A 16,351-nucleotide genomic window follows, 5' to 3' on the forward strand; every position below is an offset into this window, starting at 1 on the left:
GCAACTCTAAGGATATTGTAGAACAATCAATTGAATGAAATTCATCACTCTACATCAACTTCATTGACTACGGAAAAGCATTTGATAGCGTGGGCAGAACAACATCATGGAAGCTCCTTCGACACTACGGTGTGCCTCAGAAGATAGTCAATATCATACAGAACTTCTATGATGGATTAAACTGCAAAATTGTGCATGGAGGATAGGTTATAGACTCGTTCAAAGTAAAGACCTGTGTCAGACAAGGTTGCTTACTCTCACCCTTTCTCTTTCTCTTGGTGATCGACTGGATCATGAAGACGTCAACATTGGGGTGGAAGCATGGGATACAGTGGACATCTAGGATGCAGCTGGACGACCTAGACTTCGCAGATGATCTGGCTCTTCTATCACACACAAGACAACAAATGTAGGAGAAGACGAACAGTGAAGCAGCAGCCTCAGCAGCAGTAGGTCTCAACATACACAAAGGGAAAAGCAAGATCACTGTTTCCAAACAACTTGCATCTCAGAACAGTTCACAAAATGTCGAGTCACTTGGACTACTCTGTACCTTAATCTATGAAATTAGATCTGCAATAAAGAACTAGACAAATATGATTTTGGTCACTGTATAGTGATTGTTTAACTGTAACCTTTGACATATTCATTTTAAATAAATTTCAAAATACTCGGGTCATTGTGAATAATTTGACGCTGATTTTCGACATTAATTAATTATGATTCAATGTTTCATTTTTATAATTTATTTACATAAGTCAATCACAACTATCCTTAACAGTATAATTAACTGCATATTGTTTTTTATTACATTCTGACTGATTCGGATAATTACTTAATGTGACTAGTAAAATGTTGAAAATATATATCATTCACAAATCGATTTGTTTATAAGTACACAAAGAAAATCAATAAAACTGGTTTTACCCATTTTATTGATCAGTATATAGAGAACAAATTTAAACAGTTGCTTATTTACTAGAAAAATAAATAATGAGATTCGCAAAATGATAAAAAAAGTGGATGACCTTAAATAAAGAAAAACTCAAAGAAAAAAGAATTAACTTTTAGTTTATTGTATGATAAATAAAAGAAATGAAACATTATTATAAAGTTTCGGGAAAAATAAAATTCAATTTATCTGTAAACATAAACTCTGCGATACTTATTGATTGACTTGGGCTGGGTTTTTTTTATTTATTCTGTACTACTAACTTATCGAAGTGACCAGATTATTTTGCATTATCTTCACTAGTTTTCTATTGTTATTGGTAGAAAATATACATTGATAATGTCAGACAAAATTTTTTTACTCTCAAGTTTCTTGATCAATACTTCAAATATCATGTTCTTTGTTATGCAATCACTTTCATTCACTCAAATATTCAAGTAACATGTCGTTTCTTAAAAACTAGTTCACTTACTTAAATGTTCACTTTTAAGAGTTAATTAAGATTAGTAGGTATTAAACGGAATAGCGTTAGAAAAAAACCGAAGATAAATCAATGAAGAGAATTTTATTTTGGATAATGTTACTTATTTAACACACTCAGTAGTTTGTTGAAAAATGGATTGGTATAATGTCATAGATAAAGTACTTAAAAATTCCAAAAGAAGTTGACCAATAATTTAAAATTCTATCAAATTGCAAAGCTCATAAGGATGAAAAGTATGGTGACTTATTTTTTACTTGATGAAAATAAAGATGAAGAATAAACAAGAACGTGGTTTTACCAAGCTATTATAAAGTGGAAAAAATTACAATTGTGTTTATTGAAAAACTGGATATGTTACACTTGAATATTTCTGAAAGACAGAAGTGACGAAGGTACGTCACATTTCTATTTTTGTGATAAAACGACATTCTGTTCGCTTTTATGGATATTAGAGATTAGAAACTTTATTTTAAGTCGGGTAGGGACAACAGCTGAACCATAAAGATCCATCATACTTCATGGATTATTTTTTTTCTTTTACTTTCTACATAATTCATATCGAAGCAATATCAGTAACAATATTTTGCAAAACTTAGATAACGAGAACTCTTGTTATATATATACACTGATTTTCATAGTTTCTGACTGACCTATTTTCTATCTTAGATTTGTAACTACTTATTAGTAGTTTAATACACATTTGATTTATCAACGAACGGTAATGGTATTTAATTTGTGCCTGGAAAACTGATAATGATTCTTTAATTGAATTCTTCCATATCTTTGAGAAATAAATTTGTATTCAGTTATCGCCTTTGTATTACGTTCATTTTTTCATATTCATCTATAAAATAAATTATTTATTAAGTATTTCTTAGTAGTGTTTAACAATCAAAATTGTTACTAGTTATTTCAACAGTTGAGATCATGAGTCGATTGAAGCTATACCACCATGGAAAACCTGGGGGCACTAGGCGGCCGTTCCGTCCTATTGTGGGACTCCCCAGTAGCGCGCATCCACGACCCTGCCTCGCGGGGTTTGAACCCAGGCACCTAACCAACTAGACAACTGAGCCCGCATTCAACGGTGTTAATGTCTAACTTCAACTAATCCACGAAATTGAGCGACACATCCACCATTGTCATCAGTAAGTTACTACTTCACAACTGACTCGGTGGTGGTCTAACTTCATTTGACTCATCATCTCAACTATTAAAAATTATTATAATATCCACAAAAACCCTTCTGTAATTTATATTTACTGGTGTTTATTTTTATTTATTTTTTTTCTACAGCATAATAATATTAATGTGTATAAACAACTGAATATTATGTGAACCGTTGATGCTCAATTAAAATGTTATACAATAGAACAGTTTGATTGATTGGTTATTTAGTAGTCGAAATAAAATTAGTCTTTCGTTAATTCCTTTTTATAAGTCAACATATATTCATGAATTACTTATTCTATTAACAGAAACTTTTATGATCTAATAATTTCTTTTCTTTTTATGTATATGTGTGTTTTTCGGATTAGTTTCTTTCTATCATTTATATTTTGCGCATAAATGAACATTTTTTTTCAAATGAATAGTAATATTCTTTAATTAGACCCATCATTAATTGATACCATTAAGGTATATCGAAGTAGTGTTTTTTCTAATAACAAAATAGAATTTACAATTATTTTTATTCTATTTATTAATTCTTTAAATTATTCAATGTTTGCCTTTTGTATTTGAACAAGAATTGATTTTATCACTTAACTAGGTATATGGATTATTTATTATTAATCATTATCAAATTGTATAAACATACATTGAATGTTTAATCTTTCTTACATCAATCACATAATAATGTTTATTTTTCAAGCTAAATCATTATTGTCACCATCATTTTTACTTCTTAATAAATGGTATATTTTTTTAAATAATAGACTACTGACTCTCTTTATTTCTACTAATATACAACTTTCATATTAATGAAATGATGCACCATTGCGCATGGATACACTTAAAACGTATTTACATGTACATATATACATAACTATGGTTGCAGATTTTTAAAATAAAACAAAGAGAACAGAGAATCAATAAACAATTTCATATATTTCTTGATTAGGTTAATAATTATTTATTTATTTCCTTATTTTGGTTTATGTCCTTGTCAACCTATCTCTCTCCCTTTCCACAAGATCACATCTATAGCAGTTTCTTTTTTCTTTCTAAAACCATAAGTTGTTTTCTTATTAAATTGTATTTTCATTTATTTCATAATTCAGTTACAACATATACACCATCCATTTTTTCTTTGTTTGTTTACAACTAATAAAATTATTACCATTTAATTGTTTACAGACATATTGAGTTATTTCTTCTTGTAGCATATAAAGCATATAAAAAAGGTACATACAAACATATACAGATTTATTTTTAAAAAATATTTCTCGTATATTTGATGATTTCAACTTTACTAATTAGTAGTTAGTTTGTTTTCTTTTCAAAATTTGTTGTGTGTTATTTTTTTATAATCAACACATCTAGCACATGATGTATATATGCAAATATACATATGAATATCAAGAGGAAAGAAAATAGAGAGAATAAATGATTTTTTTATTTGTTACTATCCTTATTGTTTATAATATTGAAAACAAGTAGTAAAAACCTTAAGGGAGTTTGTTTTTGACAGATATCATGAAATGATATTTGATATTATGTAGAAGAAGAACAGGAGAAAGCTTAGTGAACTACTGACTTGGAGAGACTGTCTAAATAACCTTACAACATTTTTCGGTGGAAAAGATCTCGTATACACTTTTTATTTCAAGATGCCATTTCCGTCTGCTATTTGTGGTTAGCATTAAGTAGGTTCAATGATATTAGGACAGATCAAAAGTGATTAGTGGAAAATTCTGAACTCAAATTCAATTGACTAATATTTATTTTAAATGAAATCTATAAAAAACGAAGAAATATATTCTAACAGTTATCAAAGATGTGATACCATATATAAGAATCTTAAAAAAATCATTAAGTAATCACACTTCTTGTTAGGAAATTCACCGAATGTACAATAACTGAAGGCAGATTAAAAAGAATTATCGAGACCTAATGAACAGTAGAACTAAAAAACCAGTGGAATTTAACAGTAGAAGTAAAGCAAAGGTTTTTAATACTTAATCTACAATGGATTAGGTGATTAAACTATCATAAATATGTTACCCATGAATTATAACAATGAAAGAACTTATTAGAAATAAAAATATGAATATCATTAAAGCTGAAAAATTGTTGCTGAAATCAGTGAATTTAATTGATGAGTAGGGAGACTGAAAGTGTAAATAGACAATATGAAATTTCTAATTTTATTTAATTCACCGTACTTTCTAAGAACAACTTGATTTTAATTAGACACTTATTCAACTGTAAAGCCTATAAATAGATGTAGTTGTTGTGATTAGTCGAATTCTTACATGACTAACTTCATTTTCTACATGACATCTTAGAAATCAGCTTTGAATTCAATCTGCAAGTAATTTATATATATTTCTAAATTACTAATAACCCGGTTGTATAATACAGTATTATTTTTCTGATAATCACAAATATTTTTAATCATTCCTGGTACCATTTTTCTTTGTTATAGTAAAATGTATCAATTCATGTACAACATTGATGCGTATTATTTGACAAGTGAAGTTCTAATTTTCGTTTCAGTGAACTTTACATTATACTTCAGGGACTCGTTGAGTACCTTCAACGGAATGGGTTGTTCACAAAATTTTAATCGTTTAAAGATCCCCATCATATAAAAAGATTAGTATTTGAACGAAGAATATTCTTTTCGTTAAATTCTCTTCAGGTTCTACAATTATGTATCCAGATTAATAATCCGAAAAATGGCCAGGTTAAGGGTAAAGTACATCGTTTAAAGTTAAGGCATGTGGATTTAGGATTGTTAAACAAAATAAACAAGATAGAATAAAATTGTTAATGTTGACATGACTCATATGGAATGTTAACTGGAATTAGTTTATATGTTAAATGAAAATCTTAAGATTCATGATCACAATAAATATAGGTCGGATAGAGTGAGAGAAATAATAGTGCAATTACAATTCGAACAAATGTTTAATGGTAAATTATATTGTGTAAAAAAATCATTAGTAAGACATAATAAGATGGGATGAATGACAAGTAAGTGAGTCATGTTTTGGGGAGATTAATAACAATGTTTAATCAATAGTAATAATTATAATAATTCAAAGATTTGTGAATAAAGATAACAGAGACAATTACAATTCTAATTCGCAAAGAATACTTATTTCCAAATTGTATCGATCATTAATTATTATTATTGTCATTATTGTTACTACTAAAAACCTTACAAAATAGATGCTCCCAAATGCCCTGGCATGGCCGAGAGTGGGGTGGGTTCGCCCTCCCTCTCGAAATATTCTCACACGCCACGCGTATACAGCCTCTGCCAGGGAAGTCCTACTAATTGCCTTCTCGTTGCGAGGGTGTTGTTTACGAAAATGAGAGGACGAAAAGCGAATGTCCGGTGCTTTGACCGGATCCAAAACCAAATCAATGGTGCACATGGGCTCCAGTATCCTAAACGAACAAATGGCGTATGAACCAATCGTTGGTTACCGGCTACCATGGGATTGCATCTCCTTACGATGCTCCACTGCCTTGTGGGTTAGGCTTTTAGGTCAAAGGCTCGGGGTGTGGCCCCCTAAGATAACCACCTCCTTCGGTTTGGGCACCCGGGCAGTATCACAGCCCACACACAAGTGATGAACTGCCTATAATTATGGAAACTACTTTTCTTGCTTCAACTAACAATCAAATGATTCAAAGTATTATAATTACTAATATTGTTATCATTATTACTATTATTATTATTACTATTATTATTATTATTATTACTACTACTACTACTACTACTATCATTATTATTACAATTATTATTATTATTATTATTATTATTATTATTATTATTATTATTATTATTATTTACTACGACATTATTCACCCTCTTTTATTCCTACTCTGTCTATACTTATTTTTTCGACTTATACAGCAGCTCGTCTTTGGTGGAAATTCGACTGTATCTAAACGTTCTCGAGTCACTGTCCGGTTGAAAATTGTATGTTACCACCGAATATAAGTACTGAAGCACTTTTTCTGAAACCACGTGCGCCATTCAAACTGGCTGCCTTCAACGTTCGCACACTTATGCAGGTTGGACAACAGATAGGGCTGGCTATGTCTTTAGAAAGTCTTAATATCGATGTTTGCTGTCTATCCGAGACCCGTATTCAAGATTTTGATGAAATACTACAAGTTCTCTCTCCATCTGTCGCTTCAAAAAGCTTATTTCACGTGCGCATATCCGGGGACCTTGTGGCATCTTCGTCTGGTCTTGCTGGCGTTGGTGTCGCACTAAGCGCTAGAGCTGAGGCAGCACTAATCGATTGGATCCCCATTAACAGTCGGTTATGTGCTGTTAGATTAGAGAGTCCCATCAAAGTGAGAAGAAATCGGCCTGAAAAACGATATCTTTTCGTCATCTCCGCCTATGCCCCGACAGATTGTAGCCAGGATGCAATCACCAGTTATCAGTTCTTCTCCAGAAAGTGCGTTCGACAGATATTGTAATACTAGCCGGAGACTTGAATGCTCAGGTCGGGCGTCTAGGCACAGAAGAGAGTCGTTTAGGTGGCCGATGGGGACTCCTTGGTCGCAGGTCAGATAACGGGGACCGTCTACTGCAAGTGTGCACAGACCACAACCTGTTTCTGGCTAGCACTAACTTTCGGCACAGTCATCGCCGATGTGCCACCTGGCGTCCTCCCTCCGCATCTCAGGCATGGACTCAGATTGATCACATCGCGATCAGCTACCGCTGGCGTGGTTGTGTACAAGACTGCGGCACCTTTTGGAGTACCTATCTGGACTCTGACCATGCCTTGTTCTGCGCCAATCTTACCTTACTTTTCAGTGGAGAACGAAGTGACCGCCATCAACGGATTGATGTTAGCAAGCCGGTTGCAACTTCTGTTGCAAGTAAGTATCGAACCGAGCTAGCCTCCAGGCTAGCTACCATTCCACCGAAAAGTATAGATGAGCATTGGTTGCAATTGCATGACGCCATGGAAATGGCGGGTACAGTCAGTTGTGGGTTCGTGAAACGTCCCGCTTATAAGCATTGGATTTCTTCAGGTTCCTTACAACTCATCGAAGCCCGTCGATCTTCTCCGGGTGACCGTGAGTTTGACCACAAACGAAGGATGTTACGTAAGGAAATTGGGCAAAGCTTGCGTAAGGACCGAGAAGCCTGGTGGTCGAAGCGTACTAATGCGTTGGAAGCAGCAGCTGCATCTGGTAACTACCGGAAGCTCTTCCAACTCATCCGAGCCACTGGCAGCAAGAAGCCTGGTGTGAGCGAAACAATCTGAGAGGATGATGGGATGCAAATCACTAACATCCATCGACGTCTTGGACGATGGGCAGACTTTTTCGAAGGGCACTTCAACTGGCCTGCTGCTCCGGCAACATCGGTCAGACTGTCCTGCCCTCCATGGCCGGTGACGACTGATCCACCAAATGAGGCGGAAGTCCGCAAGGAACTCAAACTCTTGAAGCGCTACAAATCACCTGGCCCAGATGACTTACCTCTGGCTCTTTTTAAAGATGGCGGTGACCTTCTGACTAAGGAATTGACGACGTTGTTTACAAAGGTCTGGGAACTAGAGAGTGTACCAACGTCATGGAATGAGTCGATAGTTGTCCCTATCTTTAAAAAGGGTTCACGTCGTTCCTGTAACAACTATTGGGGGATAAGTCTACTTCCGATTGCTTCCAAGTTATTGGCTTCTGTCATACTTCGTAGGTTGTTCAAAACCCGAGAAAGATTGACTCGCGAGGAGCAAGCTGGGTTTCGTTCTAGTCGAGGATGTATTGGTCATATCTTCACCCATGCCCAAGGCATGCAATCCGCACTTAATCAGTTGGCAATCAGTGTCCGTAGGTATGGTATGTGCTTTGCACCTTCGAAATGCAAAGTACTTCTACAAGACTGGCAGGATTCCAATCCTGTACTCACCCTGGATGGTGAGCAGATAGACGTAGTCGAGAAGTTCGTGTATCTGGGTAGCTGCATAAGTGCTGGTGGGGTGTGAGTGATGAGATCAATGCACGAATAGTGAAAGCCAGAGCGGCTTATGCCAATCTGGGCCACCTTCGGCGCCTTCGTGATGTTAGTCTGGCTGTAAAGGGTCGGATCTACAACGCGTCGGTGAGAGCAGTTTTGCTCTATGCTTGTGAAACCTGGTCTCTCCGAATTGAGGACGTTAGACGACTCTCTGTGTTCGATCATCGCTGTCTCCGAAGGATTGCTGACATTCAGTGGCAACACCATGTCAGTAATGCAGATGTTCGGCATCGTGTGTTCGGGCACAGAGATGATAATTCAATTGGTGTCACCATCTTGAAACACCGACTTCGGTGGCTTGGACATGTTCTACGAATGTCGTCCCAGAGAATTCCTCGTCGTGCATTATTTGCCGACTCTGGGACTGGTTGGAAGAAGCGGAGAGGTGGTCAGTGCATGACATGGTGTCGTGGCATGAAAGAAAGCTGCAAAGGACTGGCTTCTGTCGGTCCTTCACGACTCCCTGGTTGGGGTCCGAGAGATGGTGCTACACAGAGGCTAGAGACGTTATCAGATATGGCTCGGAATAGAAGCCAGTGGCGAACCTGCTGTAACCTTCTTTTACTTTCTTCATAAAAAGTGGTTGTGTCTCCCTTACCTGAAAGATTTCTTGTGATTGCACCTTTCCGTTCCCTCATTTCTACCATACTACCTTACACCAATCTCTTCGTTATTGTTCTCTTTTTTTGCGCTCCTTAGCCTTTTTTTCTATTTCTCTTCGAATTCTCATTTTTTTGTGTGGCGCATATATATTGGCGCTCTCTTGTACCAATATTTATGTGTTCAAATAAATAAATAAATACTAAATAGATATTTTACTAATATAAATGAGAAAATTATTGATTCAGTCAACTGTAAATAAATAACCAGTTGAATAATTGATTTGACATCGAATTGAATAAATTCATTGAAATGAATTATGATCAGTATGGATCAATTAATTAGTGTAAATAACTTTTGATACCAGTGAAATATTATTACATAGAGTTATTTACTGAGTTGAATGACTTTTGAAAATATGATATATTCATAAGGGAATATCTCCATTATCTTCATGAAAATTGATATTTCTTGACGAGCATAATGAATAGTAACTGTTGGAATCTATTAATGGACCAATACTAAATATATATTTTTATTGTGTAATTGTTAAGTAACTAAACCACGTATATTCATATTCGTCTTATTATAAGCTTTATTTTGACGTAGAAACTATTATTATACGATTTACCATTCTTAAGTTATGCCCAGTCTATTAATTACTATCTCCCATATTCACAGCTACTTTTGACCATATCTTGTACAAATATTATTTTCTATCTTATGATGTGATATGGTCTATTTGGTTGGTAATATAAACCCAGTATGTTTGAAATACATGATTCATATCTCAGAGGCTGAGATTGGTGTTCTGTTCTTAACGGGTAGGGCTAGACAGAAAGAAGGATCGATAAAGACTCTAGACTGCTCGTACGGGTTTATGCGTCATTGGTTCGGTTGATAAGTCACTATTCTCTAATTGACGGTATCTTTAAGTTATATATTGATATAAGGCTAAAAGTTATAACAAAAATAACATAAACTGACTTAGGCAAGGATATTTTATAGCCCTATAAATTAATTCAGAGCCAAAACACGATTGGTAACTCAAAAAATATTATGACGATGACACTGTGATGTATTACATCAATACGACTGCAGTGGCTCCTCGTTTTACAAGTATAAGTAATAAGTGATTCCGGCATAACAATCATTGACGACCAGTCACAACAAATTGGCGACAGGAATTTTGAAAAGAAAGCCAAAACAATCGCTGACGGAGTCAATTCACAAGTTTCAGTTTCCAATATGACTGTCTGGTCACAGTTATAGCTCAGTTGCCAATTCGACTTACCTCAAATCCTGTTTCCTCAGTTATAAATATACTTCTGGTTTTTTTTATCAAGTTGCTGTCACAACAAACGCCGAGGTTACTGGTGTAAGAACATGTTGACATCAGTTGCAGAAGTAAAATCAATGCTTCAGTTTTAGGAAGGCGTGTTCATGAGATCTCATTTAATGCTCATCGGTGCATTGAAAGAACACACACTTAAGCAATCTTATCCGGAATCGTACTCAAAAACTATAGATATATTTAACAAAGTAACTGATATATTTCCTTCTGCAATAAAAAAACAGTTTTGTGATTGAAGAAGAGGTCAACAAACCCTTTAATAAGGTTAACTCCCGGCATTTTTCAAATGTTCCTCTCATTCAAATTATCCAATCACGTAGAGTGAAATTCAAAACTACTGTGAGACAAAGGTTTCAAATGAATCAATATCTGATAAAATTTCTAATGACGTTATATCAGTTGCTGACAGTCTTAGTGATTCATTAGTTTTTAATGAAGTCCTTAATGAATTTGATAGAAATATTTCAAGTGAATCTAATTCTAGCAATATTATAACAAATATTGCTTGTTCTCACAATGCATTTGTCTCTAGTGAAAACCTTGGTCAATATGAACCACAAATTCTCAATAAGTTCAACTTTAATTATAGTTTTTATGGTTCCATATCAAATGTTATTTATCCTCACAATCCGTTGACTCCTAGTCAGTGTGAGAAATATGTTTTAAATGAGTCACAGTTCAAATGTTATTGTAGCAGATGTTGGTTGCTCTCATACTTCATATGTGTCACGTAGAATCCCTACTCAATGCTATGATGAATCATTTGATATAACAAGTATTTGCGAAACAGTACTGAAACTAGGATACCCAGGAGTGATATCGTTCACACAGTGGAAAAACTTAAATTTAGTCTCCAAGTTTGACAGTTCGAAATTCAAGGTAAGGCTTAGTGCCTGCGATGGTAAAAATGAAGATTTATTTAAAATGAAAGCGGCTGAACCTGACACTGGCTCAAAAGTTCATACTTACCTCAGGAATCTGAGGTCAAACGAAGATAAAAAGCGTGTCAATTTCACCTCACCAAAAATGTTAAATATGATCAAATTGCATAAAACATTCAGCGTTTCTGGAAAACTGTATGATAAGTCATCAAATTTCAGGATTTGTTGTAGCTATCTAAAAATACTCGGCAAATCTGATGGTATCTATCTCGTTTATTTGGACAAAGTGAATGTCATATACAAAAAGGTAAACCTTATTTCAATAACTCAAAGTCATTACAATTGTGATATACCTGTATGTAGATTACAGCCACCTACTGATCCGGATTGTTATGAAGCACATATAAATGTCCTGTTCAAATGCTTTGGAGGAAAAGCAAGCCAACATGAATCACAAGTATTGTTACTGGCAAATCGAAATGTAAAATGTGCTTATTCGTATTGTGAATGGAATAATGGCATCGTATTTTTTCGTATGAACGATGGAAAAATCATCAATTATATTATTACCCATACAGGTCAATATCATACAAAAGGATCCTTCAACCTTTATGTATACCAACATACCCCTTATACTTCCATATGATGAAAGCGTAAGTAGTGTTGAGACAGTTCAGATCAATAGTCACATTATTTGTAACGTGCGTATGTGAAGATCTAACGTTGTTTCGTGGTGGTGGAAGAATCATATATGCATTGAACGAATAAACACAACAAGAAATCAGATGGTTCAATAGATTTCTTTTTCAAATGAAGCTAAAAAAAGCTGAAGCATGATCGGACGAGATCCCAGTGAGTACGAAAAAGTACAACAACCTTTCGAATAGGCTCTCCACGGAAAACGTATTCTTACGTAATCCATTAAAAAAGAAAGGGAGCTGATATGACGGGATTAAAAAACAAAATTACATTCTTTTACTCAGTGTAATCTTTGTTCAACATTACTTCAGTTTTAATTTAATATGATAATTACTCAATGTAGTATTTGGTTTTGTTTTCTCGTATAACATACGATATTCTAATATTCAATTGACCTGAACTATGTTCAGCATGACATGTACCATGTGATTCAGTTATAACTCTGGGTATTTTTCATATATATGATTTCAACCTAATCATTAATTAGAATGGGTATACAGTCAATATAGAAATAAGTTTATTTTCGATTAGGGTTGTTGTGTTTTAAGTTCAATAAATCATCATTTGTACTAGTCTTGGTGTTTTTATTTCCCATCATGAAAATTACAGTGGTTCATCCTTTTATAAGTATAAGTAATAAGTGATTCTGATCAATCATAACAACAACAGATTACAAATCATCATACTTTAAAAGGAGACCAACAACAGAAGTAATGTTAAGATATCAACAAATGGAGAGAACAATACAGGTTAATCTTCATCCACTATTCTCAGTAGTTTCAATCTATTCATTAGATTTATTTATTTGCTATTATTTATGCCAAAATTCAAAACTGGTTGTATAATAATGAGTGAAATATATTTTAAACCATACAATTAAAGCCAGATAAAAAATTGTTACTTTTGTAGCGTTGTAGCATGGTGTCTAGTCTCGGTTGACTATGATCACCACTACACTGAGACCACGTGCCAGTTACTGCGTTAGATCCCTCCGTAGGCCAAAAACCAGGAGGCAGTTGATGGTTGTAATAAGATATATTTGTTGGCAATCTCATGATATCGAAATAATTCCAAGATCGTGCCAAGGAGTACAAGTGGAACTACTGAGCGTAAGCGAATGCGTGCAAGGTCACAGTCAACGGAAGAATGTATGTTTTTAGTACAGTTAAACAAACAAGTACGGTAAAACAATCACTGGTACAATTGGTTATAATAATAATTGTTTTCCATTATACTAATCGCGTTCTCTTGATAAAAGTAGGTCACTACACTTGAATGAGTAACCATACATCTTAAATCTGTTACAGATGATATATGTTGTCAGATGTCAAATGAACCGGTTCGGTTTCACGATTCTACTAATTGTTATTTACTTAGATTAATAGAACAGATAACAAGTTCATCTGTAACATAAACACTGAGAATCATTTAATATTTGAATTGTTTAAACCAATATACTTAAAGGTTTGGATAAATCTATGGGTCTTGCGTTTTTTTTTTAGTTTAAGAGTGCTATATCATATTTTCATTTTAAGTTAGCTAAAACTATTCCTATACTATCTACAATCTGAAAAAACAACAACAAAGGAATTACATCTAGCAGTGGCCTTTACAAGCGATGGAAATCAGCTAGTACGAACAATACGAAATTTTTCAGCACATTATATAAATTTTCATCACATACCATACACCATACCATACATACCACTACAACTACAAAAACAGCTCGGTGAGTAGAAATACTTAACAATATTATCATTGTCTTCTTAAACAATTTCTATTGATCAATCAGTCAATCTTTTACAACGTAGCACCAGGCACATACATGCATCTATTGATATTAGTCAAAGAGACAAAATCCATGAGAAGAATATTCTTTTCAATAAATTCGCTTCAAATTCTACAATTATTATATCTAAATTAATCAAGAAAAGTGGCTAGGTTTCAACAATATTTACACCAGAATGATCTTTATACTTATTTAAATGAAAAGAAAACTTATGTCGTTATGGCATACGAATATAATTTATGTGAAGTTTTTCTTAAGTTACGATGATAATATTTCAGGACACGGAGACGTTCTGAAAGTCTTTTTTTAAAAGTAGAAATGTTCTAATGTAAAAATGTAAATTTTGACATTCAATCAAAACAGTCTATGCTACTTAAGTCTCAACTAATCAGATTACAGTAATGAACTATTGACAACCGATTAAAAAACTATTACAATTAATGAAAAGTGTGTTCTTGATTACATGAGTACATAGTTTAAAATACAAATTAACCAATCGCTTATTATTAAATATTTATAACTGTACCCTTAAATTTTTATTAATATGGGTCAGGATTCACAGTAACCATGGTAATAATATCAGCCACCACATTTAAGACAAAATACATTGTTTAAAATCATAGCACATGAATTTAGGATTGTAAAATAAAATAATCGTTAGTGTCAGGATAACTAGTATGAAGTATTGACTTGAATAAGTTTATATGTCAAATGAAAGTGTGAGCTTTATGATTAGAATAAATATAGTGAACATTGGATGAGGGAGATGATAATCTAATTACAAGTCAGAAATCATGTAATATGTAGAATAATATGAATTAGGTTTGATTTAATAAACAGGGGATGGATAGTGAATCAATTTCTAAAAGCATTTGCAAGTGTTATAATATTAATAATAACAATAGTGATAATAATTATATATGTGATTAACATACGTTTGAGCTATGAAAATGCAAAGAGGGAGGTGGTATGAGTACCAATCGAATTACGTCACCATATCATCAAATTACTAAATAAACAGACCAGAACTTAGCAAAGGTATAAGGAATGGTTGCTCATATTTCTTCTGTACGCGAAGCTCCGCCTTTCTAGTCCGAGTAGCTATTTCTTTAGCCGTCTGAAGGATTCAGGCAGATTGCTGTTAAAACACGATATATCATTGTAAATGATTGTTCTGTGACGGCTGTATGTACTAAATGAGCTAAAGTCAAGCTACTAAAAGTTTTGATAATACCTTTTATTAAACCAGTGGACATGAAGTAGTGAAGAGACATAGGATAGATGCTTTTTGACCAACACTCATACAAACACAATGGTAATTTTGTATATTGTAAGACCTTATATCCGAGACTATTTTAAGGTAGATAAAATATTTCAAATCAGTAAAGATTGTGCTAACACTAGTCATAACAAGTTAAAATCGATTAGATAGCAGACCCTAATTATGTGTGCAATGATTAATTGCTCAGTTTTTTAGCTCCGTTTATCTCTCTCAGTCTCGTTTTCACCATTTATTAAATATGCGTGTTTTTTTCAGATTTATAACTATTCTGTAGTATTACTTTCCTCTTCAATATATTTAAAAAGGCTATTTAAATACGTAGATAGTTATTAGGTGATTTGTTAAGTGAAACGTAACTGGTCAACTAGATAGCCTGTATCTTAGCATTGTTGTATTCATTAACGCATAACTCTAATATATGTTGTTATGACTTTTAGAGCGTTAGTAACTGAAGTACGGAATCACGAAATGTCTTTGCTGTATAAAAGGTGTTGTATAATTAGGTGTATAAAAAGGTGTAGTGGCTTTGCTCCGTTAACTAATCAGCCTCGTAACCGCTATTATATACACATCAACTGTGTTTTCAAACAGACGGAAACGAGAGGCGTCAACTAAAGCGCAGATCACAAATCTATAAGCACATCGAGCAAATCTGAAGCGGAGAGGCGAATAAGTATATACGAACGATTGCATAGACAAATTTCTAGTCAAATTACATAAGGGCGCAGTAAGGCTAAACAAAACCTAATATTGTGATTCGAGTACATATATACATGAGGAGGTGGATGAATCATTGAGTGATATTTAAGCAATCAACATTTGAGCTAGAGTCTGTCATGTGATCTAGTGATCATAACTCTGCAAAAAAATATGCGAATTATTACTGTTCAAATAACATTGTCTGTTTAGTAAGTTCATAAATGGGCTTAACCCAAAAATTAACCCTAATAGAAACTGGATGTAGGATAGTTGCTATAATGGTACCAATTTCTATTCAGAATAATTTATTGTTATTTACCAGTATAAAAATCGTTAAACTACCTGTGTTTCAAACCTGAAACCTCAAGACCATATTAACGACCACA

The 16,351-nt window shown here is 33.8% G+C and overlaps 2 protein-coding genes across 2 annotated transcripts in view; both read left to right on the forward strand.

The window, feature by feature from the left end:
* XPR1_1 (Xenotropic and polytropic retrovirus receptor 1) overlaps positions 1 to 4,965 on the forward strand; it is a 61,531-nt gene extending 56,566 nt beyond the window's left edge. The window contains exon 15 of the mRNA XM_035730539.2: positions 2,733 to 4,965. The gene's annotated coding sequence lies outside the window, so the exon portion shown is untranslated. The remainder of the gene's footprint in view (positions 1 to 2,732) is intronic.
* A 4,616-nt stretch (positions 4,966 to 9,581) lies between these two features.
* On the forward strand, positions 9,582 to 12,383 carry MS3_00000202 (uncharacterized protein). The gene has a single exon (XM_051208061.1). It carries the CDS (start codon positions 11,282 to 11,284, stop codon positions 12,140 to 12,142), a length of 861 nt encoding a protein of 286 aa, XP_051073523.1. The 5' UTR covers positions 9,582 to 11,281; the 3' UTR covers positions 12,143 to 12,383.
* The last annotated feature ends 3,968 nt before the right edge of the window (positions 12,384 to 16,351 follow it).

Source organism: Schistosoma haematobium, chromosome 1 (genome assembly GCF_000699445.3).
Source record: "Schistosoma haematobium chromosome 1, whole genome shotgun sequence".
Taxonomy (NCBI): Eukaryota; Metazoa; Platyhelminthes; class Trematoda; order Strigeidida; family Schistosomatidae; genus Schistosoma; species Schistosoma haematobium.